Below are 14015 nucleotides of genomic sequence, written 5' to 3' on the forward strand. Positions count from 1 at the left end.
AAACTATTTGTGAAAAGAAGAAATTTAATTTTAGCTTCCAAATGAGAGAATTGGGTTTTCATAAGCTTAGAGCTCTGCTCAATCAGTGGCCCACCCCTGTGAAGAGACATTGGTTATAAACTATGAAACGCTCTTCTCTCCCTCCACTATATAAGCCCTTGACGAAAATGTAACTTCCTGTTCCAAGTATACGAGGCCTACAGCCTCTACGTTAAAAGGGCGAATAACTTTGTTCCAAGGACGATAGGATGACGGTCCATACATTAAAAAGGACTAATATGTCAACTACAGAACTAAGCCAACCTCAGCGTGAGCTTTGGTTGTGAATGGTATGAACTTTGAACTCTTATTCACTAAAGTGAGACATCCTGGCCGTTACAGCAGCTGTAAAAGTGGGCTAGTAAAGGACGGACGACGTATCTAGTCTAACAACGACGATACTTCAACATCGTTTTCAGTATGACATCATTTGCATTCTGTGTATATGCAATTCTGTGTGATTAGTTAGGTATTTAGTAAATACATAATTAAACCCAATTTTATATTGCTGATTCAACTTGTTAGCCAGGGTTCGTGAAGATAACCAAGAATTTACAACTTTCAGATGAGACTGAAATAAGGTGACGATTAATATTGACTGCTATTGATGTAAAATATTACTAGGTCTTTAAGAGTTTATTCGGAAGATAACAGCTCTATAAACACTCTTTCGTGGTGCCCCAACTTTCTAGTTAATTACTTTTTACATGATTAGCTAAATCAGGTAATATTATTTACAGAGAAAGGATTTTATAGAATAGCATGTCATATCACTTAATTAGGCATAGCCAAAGACACGACAGTCCCTTGACCTAAAAGAATTTGGGGTGGTAATAATCCAGTGAGAGTTCAAATGAAAACAAGACTATGCATTTCCTTCTAACATCATACAGTGCAGTCAGACAGTATTCAGACCCCTTGACTTTTCACGTTTTGTTACGTTACAGCCTTAATCTAAAATAGATTTTTTTTTTAAATCTTCATTCTACAATTGAAGTCAGAAGTTCACAAACTAGTTGACTTCAACCTAAGTGTTTCAACCACTCCACAAATTTCTTGTTAACAAACCATAGTTTTGGCAAGTTGGTTAGGACATGTACATGACAAGTCATTTTTCCAACAGTTGTTTACAGAGATTATTTCACTGTACCACAATTCCAGCAGGTCAGATGTTTACAAACACTAAGTAGACTGTCCCTTTAAACAGCTTGGAATATTCCAGAAAATTATGTCATGGCTTTAGAAGATTCTGACATCATTTGAGTCAATTGGAGGTGTACCTGTGGATGTATTTCAAGGCCTACCTTCAAACTCAGTGCTTCTTTGCTTGACATCATAGGAAAATCCAAAGAAAATCAGCCAAGACCTCAGAAAATAAATTAGTCTGGTTCATCCTTGGGAGCGATTTCCAAATGCCTGAAGGGATCATGTTCATCTGTGCAAACAATAGTATGCAAATAAACACCATGGGACCACGCAGCAGTCATACCCCTCAGGAAGGAGACGCGTTCTGCCTCCTAGAGATGAACGCACTTTGGTGCGAAAAGTGCAAATCAATCCCAGAACAGCAAAGGACCTTGTGAAGATGCTGGAGGAAACAGGTACAAAACGTATCTATATCCACAGTAAAACGAGTCCTATATCGACATAACCTGAAAGGCCGCTCAGCAAGGAAGAAGCCACTGCTCCAAAACCGCCATAAAAAAGCCAGACTACGGTTTGCAACTGCACATTGGGACAATGATCGTACTTTTTGGAGAAAAGTCCTCTAGTCTGATGAAACAAAAATAGAACCGTTTGGCCATAATGACCATTGTTAAAAAAGGGGATGCTTTCAAGCCAAAGACACCATCCCAACCGTGAAGCACGGGGGTGGCAGCATCATGTTGTGGGGCTGCATTGCTGCAGGAGGGTGTGGTGCACTTCACAAAATAGATGGCATCATGAGGATGGGAAATTATATGGATATATTGAAGCAACATCAAGTGTTAGGGATACAGGTATTCTGTGTGTGTATCCTGTATTTCTTTTCTCTCATTCTCCCCTCCTCACAGGTGGCATTCATCATTCCCCAATCAGTCATCAATCGGTTGCTAATCAGAAGAAACACCTCCTCCTGTTTCCATTACCCTATCACATTCCCTTGGTTTAAAAACCCTGTCTGTTGTTTGCTCTAGAGCTCAATCTCTCTGTCAATGTCATCTGTCTGTAGATCTCGTTTGGTTTTTGCAACTACATGTCACTTTGTCCCCACCTGTGAGTATTGGTTTTGTTATGGTGTTTGTATGACGGTGGGAAAAGGGGGTACCAAGATAAGTCGCCCATGGGCATACATTATCCGTAGGAATACTTTGTATAAAAACACTAGTTAGAACTGGGCGGACCACCCACTGTATTTTTGGTTAGTTAGTTAGCTGTTGGTGAAGTAGGCTAGTCTAGCTTTGGGGTGTTTTTGGATACTTGTTTATTTCCTTGGGGTCCAGCTCAGCCCCCTTTCCTGCTCCCCCCATTACTGTGTGTTTTCAAATAAACCATGAGTTTGACGGTAATTTAGTTGTCTGGTTATTTCGTTCACTCTTTTTCACTATTTCAATTTGCATGAGTCATGTTACGGGTCTCGTTACCATCCCCCCTAGACTGTCGGGCCAAAAGGGATACGTAACATAAGTGGGGGCTCATCCGGGATATATCTTTACTGACACCCCTGCCGCTTGTGCAGATTGTTGTAGTGGTATAGTTCAGTGTTGAGCGTCATAGCTGATGTAGCATTAGTGTTTGCTATTTGTTGGCTCGTGTGTAGTATTTAAAGATGGCTACATTTGATTTGAAATCCTTTTTGGATAACCCTTCTTGGGAGGTTTTTGATAAATGTCGTAGAGTTGATTTAATGACCTTGGCTGACCATTTGTTATCGATTCCGCAGAGTTTAGTTAAAGCGGAGGTTAAACAACTAGTGTTGAATGTTTTGTTGGAAGAGCAGGTGCTTGTGTTACCGCTGCCTGAGCCTACTACCCCTGTAGGGGATGTTGTTGCTCCTATAAGCCCGTTGGTCTGAAAATGAGGGCGAGGCTAAAGCTCCAGCCCCGTTTTGATCCACTCTCCCCACAGTCAACCGGTGATGCCAGGAGGGAAGTCCGGTCAACAGTTCCAACTGGAGAGTCTCCCGCCTAATTTGGGCTCTCTTCCACCTCCAGTTGGAGATGTGTAAAGTTGAGGCAGAAAAAGAACGAGAACAGCGGCAGATGGAGTTAAAAATGCGCCAGATGGACCTGGAGGCAGAGACAGCAAGGCTAGCCTTCGTTCCTGCTGTGACTGTTAGCGAGTCGTCCTCACCAGCTGGAGCTTCCAACACTTTTGACATTAGTAGGCACATTGACTCTCTGAACAAAGGTACCAAGGCAGAGGTTGACTTCTATTTTTGTGTTTTTGAACGTATAGCCGTAGCATTGAAATGGTCTGAAGAGGTATGGTGCCTATTACTTCAGTGTAAATGAACTGGTAAAGCCCAAGAAGTTGTGTCAGCGCTACCTCTGGAGGACAGTTTGAATTATGAAGTGGTCAAAGCTACTATTCTTCGTGCCTATGAGCTTCAGTTCAGCTTCACATCAGTCAGGAAGTTAAACTTGGTTGCAATTGGGTCTTCCAAATGGACAATAACCCCAAGCATACTTCTAAAGTTGTGGCAAAATGTCTTAAGGATAAAAGTCAAGGTATTGGAGCGGCCATTAAATGCCTGACCTCAATCCTTTTGAAAATTTGTGGGCAGAACTGAAAAAGCGTGTGCGAGTGAGGAATGGGCCAAAATTCACCCAACTTATTGTGGGAAGCTTGTGGAAGGCTACCTGAAATGTTTGACCCAAGTTAAACAATTTAAAGGCAATGCTACCAAATACACTCAATTAGTATGTAAACTTCTGACCCACTGAGAATGTGATGAAAGAAATAAAAGCTAAAATAATGCCCTGCTATTATTCTGACATTTCACATTCTTAAAATAAGTGGTATTCCTAACTGACTTAAGACAGGGAATTTTTACTAGAATTAAATGTCAGGAATTGTGAAGAACTGAGTTTAAATGCATTTGCCTAAGGTGTATGTAAACTTCCGACTTCAACTGTACATACAATACCCCATAATGCCAAAGCGAAAACAGGTTTAGAAGTAAAACCTTTCCATAAGTATTCAGACCCTTTGCTATAAGACTTCAAATTGAGCTCAGGTGCATCCTGTTTCCATTGATCATTCTTGAGATGTTTCTACAACTTGATCGGAGTCCACCTGTGGTAAATTCAATTGATTGGACATGATTTGAAAAGGCACACCTGTCTACATTAGGTCCCAGTTGACAGTTGTCGTGGAAAATTGCGAGATTATGTTAGTGCTTGAAAGATGATATAATCTTTGTATTGCATTAGAATGGTTGTTTTAGTCGACAGAATAGAATCTGTCAACTATTGTGTTCAGTGTTCCACTGACGATGGGCCTCTGAGATAGCACTGACAGGAGATTTACGATGTATTTTGCCAATAAAGCCTAAAGAGCATTCCAGATAGTGAGGTAATGTTTTGGTACTATGAAGTACCAGGAACGAGATTAGAATCTCGTTTTAGAGACCAAACTGAATGATAATGTATAGCTAATGCCATCTGGCTATGGGATACTCCTCTGTCAAGTAAAGGGCCCTTTGTGAAGTTTGAGATCAGTCGTTCGTCATGTGAGTTGAGAGGGGTGTATCTTGGCTATAAAAGATACTATAATTATTTTGTAAAGACTAAGAATTAATTTAGACACTGAATTTATCTGAGAGTCAAAGGGCTATGGTGAAGCTCATAATTAATGAAGATTAAAATATAACTGACTTGTGTGTGGTTTGTAAACTCATCATTTAGTAATACAGGAAATTACCACGACACAGTGCATGTCAGAGCAAGCCATGAGTTTGAAGGAGTTATCCCTAGAGCTCCGTGACAGGATTGTGTCAACCCACAGATCTGGGGAAGGATACCAAAAAAAGAAATTGCTGCAGAATTGAAGGTCCTCAAGAACACAGTGGCATCCATCATTCTTAAATGGAAGAAGTTTGGAACCACTAAGACTCTTCCTAGAGCTGGTCAAACTGAGCAATCGGGGGAGAAGGCCCTTGGTCAGGGAGGTGACCAAGAATCTGATGGTCACTAACAGAGCTCCAGAGTTCCTCTGTGGAGATGGAAGAACCTTCCAGAAGGACAACCATCTCTGCAGCATTCCACTAATCAGGCCTTTATGGTAGTGGCCAGACAGAAGCCACTCTTCAGTTAAAGGCACATGACAGCCCTCTTGGAGTTTGCCAAAAGGCACCTACTAAAGGACTCTCAGACCATGATAAACAATGTTCTCTGGTCTGATGAAACAAATATTGAACTCTTTGGCTTGAATGCCAAGCACCACATCTGGAGGAAACCTGGCACCATCCCTATGGTGAAGCAAGGTGGTGGCAGCATCATGCAGTGGGGATGTTTTTCAGGGGCAGGGACTGGGAGACTAGTCAGGATCAAGGGAAAGATGAACGGTGCAAAGTACAGAGAGATCCTTGATGAAAACTTGCTCCAGAGCACTCAGGACATCAGACTGGGGTGAAGGTTCACCTTCAACAGGACAACGACCCTAAGTACATAGCCAAAACAACGCAGGAGTGGCTTCAGGACAAGTCTCTGAATGTCCTTGAGTGGCCGGGCCATAGCCCGGACTTGAACCCGATCTAGCATTTCTGGAGGGAGAGACCTGAAAATAGCTGTGCAGCGACGCTCTCCATCCAACTTGACAGAGCTTGTGTGCCAAGCTTGTAGCGTCATACCCAAGAAAATTAGAGGCTGTAATCTCTGCCAAAGGCGCTTCAACAAAGTACTGAGTAAACGGTCTGAATACTTATGTTTTTTATTAAATGTGCAAAAATGTCAAACTTGTTGCTTTGTCATTATGGGGTATTGTGTGTAGATTTGGGGGGGGGACAATTGAATCAGTTTTAAAATAAGTCTGCACCAAAATGTGAAAGATCAAGGGGTCTGAATACTTTCCGAATGCACTGTACATTAATAGTTGTACTTGTGTGCTAGTGCTTTAGTTTATATTTTCTTTTTACTGGACTGCTGAACAAGCCTTGAAAACAGCTGAATTATGCTGCGTTTCTTAACCCTTAACACTCATGAGAATTGGCCAAAATCATGGACAATTAAAATGTTTCTTACAGTAGAAATATGAAAAGCCTATGCATAACCATGGTAGAAATTGAAAGTGAACCGTCTGGAGATTAGGAAATTAATAGATCAAAAGTTGAGGACAACTGTCCAGCTGACTAGACAATCCAAATATGAGTTAATTTTGTGCATTTTCAAATTTGTACTTTCTGCAGGATTTGTTGATAATGAAATTAATACATTCAGTAACATAAGGGCTACTTCAAACAATAGTGAAATGTAGCGTTATTCAGTTTGGAATTCGAGGCTAGCCTACTGATGGGGTGCTTAGTACTGTTTAACTAAAACGCTGGCAGGAGGTTCAGGACGGCAAATTGATTCCCTTCAATAATCTAATGCTGATGCATGAAACATCAGCGACACATCTTCAGAGCATCTTACATTGTTCCAGTCCTACCACAAAATGTCCACCCCCTAGGACCTACTGTTACCCAAATCAAGGGTGTTCATTAGGCAACAAACAAAAAGACTGAAATGTTGAGGGACAACTTGGACTCATTTCCTTTTTCCATTGCATGTCCTAATGAACACGACCCATGTACGTATACAAAGCAACGCAGACCCCATTCCAATGCATTTCAAGCTCATACCATTGCAGCATCCCGTTGGGGTGTCCTCGGGTCTTACCCCGGCCATGCAGTGGTGTTTCTGGGATGCAGAGTCGGCCAGCATCCCCTCCAGTCTTTCCAGGGTGGCCTGGCCCTCCAGGGTGAGCTGGGACAGACCCTCCTCAAAGTTGTAAAATGTGGGCAGGTCTATCTGACCCTGTTCTGTGGGTGGGGAGACAGGAGACTGAAATGTTAGTCAAATGCCCACATAGTTGACATTGGGCACCCCAATTAAAGTATTGTGGGTCTGTAAAGTTGTGGTTTTCAAATGAAAGTTGTTTTTTTTTTGTAAGAAAAAATGATTGGGGAGGGGGGGGGGGGGTACAGTTACTTTATGCGTTAAGGCATGGTATCATACAGCAGATATATACTTTGGTGAAAGTTAGACAACTTTAAATATTATTTTAGCACTGACAGTCCAACAACCGGAATGAGAAATTATTGTGCATCCTTATACTGATCGCAGAACAGTTGTCAAGGTGTTGAGGTGCACTGAGGACATTTGGGCATGAAACATCAAGTCTAGATGTCAAGAAATCAGTTAATTTGTCGGCAAGGGAGATGGGTTGTGTTCATTAGTCGCCAAAACAGCAAGAAGACTAAAGCAGGGAGGGACTACCTTGACTTGTCCAATGGGAAAGGTTCAATTGTTTCCGATGCAAAACATTCTGTTGTGTGCCCTAATGAATAGTGAACATGGTCAGGCTCACTCACCAGCTTCTTCAACGTCGTACTCATCTCCCTCAAAGTCAGAGTCGGAGTCTTCAGGGTCAGGGTGCAGGGCCTGGCATTCAGAGATGGCTGAGAACATGGGCTCCACTGGAGGGTGGAAAACCAACTCAAAGTATTTTGGAAAGTTGTCCAAACCAACCCTTTCCCCAAACCATAGATTTACAGCTGTAAAAGGGACCATCAGTTTGGTCCGATCTAAGTAACATTCCTTTGAGGTTCATTTTTCAAATTTAGCTCAGGCCTGAAGAATATCTATTACGAGTCCAAATATGTGCTGATATATAGCTCACTATACGGTGAAGAATGCATGAATGGTATTCCACAGTACCCACTTACAGGTAGCCTTATCACTGGGCACAAAACGGATCTCTGTAACAGGACTTATGGAATCAGCGTCGCAGTCATCATCAGTACTCTCATTATCCTCTTCCTCCACACACTTCTCACAGTTACCTGGGGGGGGCAGAGAGAATTGTTAGTCTAAATTTACACAGGGAGCCCATTTCAGATTTTTATCACTTAAATTTGTCTCTTGACCAATCAAATCAGACAGATCTCATGACATATTATGGCACACCTGCATATACAACTAGGGCTACTAGTGAGCGTATTCTCCCACACACAGAGCAGTGGAAATGTGTTCTCTAGCGTGATGAATTACGCTTTACCATCTGGCAGTCCAACGGATGAATCTGGGTTTACCGGATGCCAGCAGAACATACAGTGCCAACTAAAGTTTAGTTGAGAGGCTGTTTTTATATGGTTCAGGCTAGGTTCCTTAATTCCATTGAAGGGAAATCTTAACACTACAGCATACAATGACATTCTAGACAATTCTGTGCTTCTGACTTTGTGGAAGGCCCGTTCCTGTTTCAGCATGACAATGCCCCGTGCACAAAGCGATGTCCATACAGAAATGGTTTGTCGAGAACGGTGTGGAAGAACTTGACTTGCCTGCACAAAGCCCTGACCTCAACCCCATCGAAAACCTTTGGGATGAATTGGAACGCCAACTGTGAGCCAGGCCTAATCGCCCAACATCAGTGCCCGACCTCACTAATGCTCGTGGCTGAATGGAAGCAAGTCCCTGCAGCAATGTTCAAACATCTAGTGGAAAGCCTTCCCAGAAGAGGGGAGGCTGTTATAGCAGCAAAGGGGGGGGAACGAGATGTTCAACGAGCAGGTGTCCATATACACTACATGACCAAATGTATGTATATGGGTAAGGTGACTAGACATCAGGATATTTTAAACAGAGTAGCAACAATGTAAATTAAGATTTTATGCCAGTGTGTTTGCGTAGTCAGTATAAATGTGTGTGCGTGTTGAGTGAGTGTGTAGAGTTCTACAAGTGTGCATAGAGAGTGTAAAAATAAAATACAAGGGTCAACTCAGAGAATGGCTACACGGACTGTTAGCTATTTAGCAGTTTTATGGCTTGGGGATAGAAGCGGTTTGTGTCAGACTTGATGCACCAATACTGCTTGCTGTGCGGAAGCAGAGAAAAGTCTGTGGTTTGGGTGGCTGGAGTGTAACGTTTTTTTTTCTGACCTTCCTGTCACACTGCCTGATAGAGGTGGCAGGGAACTTGGATGGCAGGGAGCTTGGCCCCGGTGATGTACTGGGCTGTCCGCACCACCCTCTGTAGCACCATGCGATTGAGGATGGTGCTGTTGCCATACCAAGCAGTGATGCAGCCAGTCAAGATTGCACTCAATGGTGCAGTTGTAGTTTGAGGATTTGAGGGCCCTTGCCAAATCTTTTCAACTTCATGGGGGGGGGGGGGGTGTCATTGCATGCGCGTCCTTAGTGATTTGGACACTAAGGGACTTGAAGCTCTAAACCCACTTCCCCTGCAGCCGTGTCGATGTGGACGTGCTGCCCCCGTTTCCTGTAGTCCACGATCAGCTCCTTGGTCTCACTGATGTTGATCGAGAGCTTGATGTCCTGGCACCATACGGTCAGGTCACTAACCTCCTCCCTGTAGGCGGTCTCGTCGCCAGTGATCAGGCCTACCACCATCGTCAGTAAACTTGGTGGTGCTGGAGTCATGCGTAGACCACACAGTCGTGGGTGACTGCTTATAGCTTATTCTTTCAGTAGTAAATTACAGAGGTGGGACCAAGTCATTGTTTTACAAGTCACAAGTAAGTCTCAAGTCCCAAGGCAAGTCCCAAGTCAAGTCCCAAGTCCTAAACTTTGAGTTTGAGTCCTAAACAAGTCATGTGCTCAACAAAGCGCAACTCAAAGAAAAAAAAAAAAAAATGTTCTTTCATTTTGATCTTACACTACCTATACAACCAAGTGTTCAACATGCAAATGGAACAATATTTTACTTACATTTAAAACCATTTTCCCTACCAAACAAGTGTTAAGGTGGCCAAGCGGATTATGAATCTAAGAGCACTACAATCAGAGTTAACTGGCATTAATAAAATGAAGTTTAATTTAAAGTTTCACATTTTATTAGTCATATGTACAGGATACACATGGTATACACAGTCCAACAGAATGCTTACTTGCAGGTTCCTTCGACAATGCAACATTTGGCACAACAAATTGGCATGAGTGAGCAAATGAAGTCTAATGACCTTGGCATGACTTGAGACATGAGCAAAAACACTGCTTATTGTTTAGTCTCAGCAGCAACTCTGCTGTAAATAAGCTCTCAAGAGCATCGGATGTCCGAGCAACCGTGACTGGCAGCTCGCCCATCCGCAATATGACAATGAGCCTCTCTAGGGGGTTAAAACGGGCCATTCAGCAGCGGGTATGTGTGGGATGAATGGTGGCTGTTCCTGACAGGACAACCTGGGCTCAAGAGTATTTTCTATTATTCTTGACGGAAATCCAAGGGATTCCATTTAGTGTGACATTTCATATGGTATGTATTAATTTTGTGGTTGTCCATCGCCCATTTCATATGATACAGTGCCTTGCGAAAGTATTCGGCCCCCTTGAACTTTGCGACCTTTTGCCACATTTCAGGCTTCAAACATAAAGATATAAAACTGTATTTTTTTGTGAAGAATCAACAACAAGTGGGACACAATCATGAAGTGGAACGACATTTATTGGATATTTCAAACTTTTTTAACAAATCAAAAACTGAAAAATTGGGCATGCAAAATTATTCAGCCTCTTTACTTTCAGTGCAGCAAACTCTCCAGAAGTTCAGTGAGGATCTCTGAATGATCCAATGTTGACCTAAATGACTAATGATGATAAATACAATCCACCTGTGTGTAATCAAGTCTCCGTATAAATGCACCTGCACTGTGATAGTCTCAGAGGTCCGTTAAAAGCGCAGAGAGCATCATGAAGAACAAGGAACACACCAGGCAGGTCCGAGATACTGTTGTGAAGAAGTTTAAAGCCGGATTTGGATACAAAAAGATTTCCCAAGCTTTAAACATCCCAAGGAGCACTGTGCAAGTGATAATATTGAAATGGAAGGAGTATCAGACCACTGCAAATCTACCAAGACCTGGCCGTCCCTCTAAACTTTCAGCTCATACAAGGAGAAGACTGATCAGAGATGCAGCCAAGAGGCCCATGATCACTCTGGATGAACTGCAGAGATCTACAGCTGAGGTGGGAGACTCTGTCCATAGGACAACAATCAGTCATATATTGCACAAATCTGGCCTTTATGGAAGAGTGGCAAGAAGAAAGACATTTCTTAAAGATATCCATAAAAAGTGTCGTTTAAAGTTTGCCACAAGCCACCTGGGAGAGACACCAAACATGTGGAAGAAGGTGCTCTGGTCAGATGAAACCAAAATTGAACTTTTTGGCAACAATGCAAAACTTTGTTTGGCGTAAAAGCAACACAGCTGAACACACCATCCCCACTGTCAAACATGGTGGTGGCAGCATCATGGTTTGGGCCTGCTTTTCTTCAGCAGGGACAGGGAAGATGGTTAAAATTGATGGGAAGATGGATGGAGCCAAATACAGGACCATTCTGGAAGAAAACCTGATGGAGTCTGCAAAAGACCTGAGACTGGGATGGAGATTTGTCTTCCAACAAGACAATGATCCAAAACATAAAGCAAAATCTACAATGGAATGGTTCAAAAATAAACATATCCAGGTGTTAGAATGGCCAAGTCAAAGTCCAGACCTGAATCCAATCGAGAATCTGTGGAAAGAACTGAAAACTGCTGTTCACAAATGCTCTCCATCCAACTTCACTGAGCTCGAGCTGTTTTGCAAGGAGGAATGGGAAAAAATGTCAGTCTCTCGATGTGCAAAACTGATAGAGACATACCCCAAGCGACTTACAGCTGTAATCGCAGCAAAAGGTGGCCCTACAAAGTATTAACTTAAGGGGGCTGAATTTTGCACGCCCAATTTTTCAGTTTTTGATTTGTTAAAAAAGTTTGAAATATCCAATAAATGTCATTCCACTTCATGATTGTGTCCCACTTGTTGATTCTTCACAAAAAAATAGTTTTATTTCTTTATGTTTGAAGCCTGAAATGTGGCAAAAGGTCAAAGTTCAAGGGGGGCGAATACTTTCGCAAGGCACTGTAGGTTAAGAATTTGCTAAACGTAAAATATTTTACACATTTTCCTAAATGTTTGATATGTTACGAATTCTAGCTAGCTGGCAAATATTAGCTAGGCTTTATTGTTAAGGTTAGGAGTTAGGTTAAAATGCTAAAGTTTTCCGTGATAAGATTTGAATTCACAACCTTTGGGTTTCTAGGCGTTTGCTTTATACACCCACCCATCCACCCTAATTTTGTTTCTGTGTAACAGTATATCTTTAGACCGTCCCCTCGCCCATACCCGGGCACGAACCAGGGACCCTCTGCACACATCAACAACTGACACACACGAAGCATCGTCACCCATCGCTCCACAAAAGACACGGCAATTGAAGTAGTAGTTCCCTTTGCTCTGCAAGGTCTCAGAGCAAGTGACGTCACCGATTGAAACGCTATTTAGCGCGCACCACCGCTAACTAAGCTAGCTGTTTCACATCCGTTACATCTGCATTAAGTAACCAATCTGTCTTATGTAACCATACCAAACTAATGTAGGTATCCCGGGTTCACGTTTACTATGCTACGTCTAGTCTGAGACCAGGCAGGACAGGAGACATGCCAGTGTGACTCAGATATTATGGTGAACAATAAATGCTTTTGTATGTCATTTGGGATGTTTGGAGAGTTGCTTTTATGAAAACGCATTAGTCAAATTAAGTTGCAAAACGTTTTGGCTGTTGCAAAATCGTGTGCAATGGAAACTGGTTATGTTAACTTTAGGAACCAAAGAGAAAGAAACTGAGGGCCCTTCCTGAATTTGTCTTTACTCCAAAAGTAAAACGCTTTGTAACTTAAGGGTTTGTTACAATAAGGTCTATGTACAGGCTCAACTTCTCATAACATGCCACTCGCTTCAAACTGGCATGGCCTCATTGCACTTCGGAAAGTGAGACTATTCTGAATACACTGGAATTGGGAGAAAGACAAAGTATCTTTGGAGAAACCTCACCGTTGAGTTTGGTGTTGACCATGACGTACAGGTGCTCTCCTGGGTACACGGTAAAATCGCGTGAGATTGCATGGAGACTGATTGACGGGTATTTCAAATTAAACCCCATTCCAGACCCATCGAACCATGATACACATCTGGGGAGAGATTAGACAATAATGAAAAATACATTTTACGCACTTTAGGTAGCCAATATGAGGAAAGGCTTTGTCAAACACATACTAGTAGATTTCAATCAAATCGCGGAGTTTCTTGATGAATAATATGGAAACACTCACGTTTCTGCAATGTACAGAGTTCCTGGTCCAAGCCCTTCGCCATTCCAAACAGCGGTGATTTCACCTTGATTGTACCGTATTCCTTCACTTGGAGGAGATACGTTTTTCAGATTCACCATCGTGGCTTCCCTGTCCTCCCAACCCGCATGGAGTGAATTAAACATGTTGATAGGATAGTTTCCACCTATCTGCAGATTTATAAACAAAGATGTATGATGTCCGGAGAATTGAGGTTACCTGGACAATTCGGTTACGAGAATGACACTGCGCTCCTTTAATTGCCTTGCTGTGTTCTGAAAGTCTTTTTGAGACCCCTTTCCGATGGTTGTTTAACTCCAAACGAACTGCTTTCCACACCAGTTTCTGTAGTTGGCGGAGGGTAGTCTAATTAAGATTTGGGCGGGGCAGCCGATTTATCCTATGAGCGCTGTAATTTGGTTGTTTATAAAGTGGGCTAGTTCGTTTTAAAAGGCCCAGTGCTCCGGGTATGCGGAGTGTGTGTAGACCATTCCATTGGTACGTAAAAGACCTCTCCAATCCACCCGGGGCACCCGACCCTGCAAAACAAACTCGCAAATAAACCATACGGAACTTTAATAACAACTAGGGGTGCATTTGAG

At 42.5% G+C, this 14015-nt stretch overlaps 2 protein-coding genes across 3 annotated transcripts in view; one reads left to right on the forward strand and one right to left on the reverse strand.

The window, feature by feature from the left end:
• The window catches only part of LOC110533475 (aquaporin-11), a 16991-nt gene extending 14330 nt beyond the window's left edge, over nt 1-2661 (forward strand). The window contains exon 3 of the mRNA XM_021617724.2: nt 2094-2661. Coding sequence (XP_021473399.1) covers nt 2094-2191 — 98 coding nt within the window. The 3' untranslated portion in view covers nt 2192-2661. The remainder of the gene's footprint in view (nt 1-2093) is intronic.
• LOC110533474 (methylosome subunit pICln) overlaps nt 1-13952 on the reverse strand; it is a 22272-nt gene extending 8320 nt beyond the window's left edge. Inside the window, exons 1-6 of one of the 2 annotated variants that reach the window (XM_021617722.2) lie at nt 13633-13888; nt 13396-13524; nt 13118-13254; nt 7949-8065; nt 7595-7699; nt 6863-7042 (exon numbers count right to left, since the gene is read on the reverse strand). In XM_021617722.2, coding sequence (XP_021473397.1) covers nt 6863-7042; nt 7595-7699; nt 7949-8065; nt 13118-13254; nt 13396-13514 — 658 coding nt within the window. In that variant the 5' untranslated portion in view covers nt 13515-13524; nt 13633-13888. Of the gene's footprint in view, nt 1-6862; nt 7043-7594; nt 7700-7948; nt 8066-13117; nt 13255-13395 lie in introns of both variants that reach the window. The other variant, XM_021617721.2, reaches the window with a different exon arrangement.
• Between the last annotated feature and the right edge of the window lie 63 nt (nt 13953-14015).

This window comes from Oncorhynchus mykiss, chromosome 10 (assembly GCF_013265735.2).
Source record: "Oncorhynchus mykiss isolate Arlee chromosome 10, USDA_OmykA_1.1, whole genome shotgun sequence".
NCBI classification, from domain to species: Eukaryota; Metazoa; Chordata; class Actinopteri; order Salmoniformes; family Salmonidae; genus Oncorhynchus; species Oncorhynchus mykiss.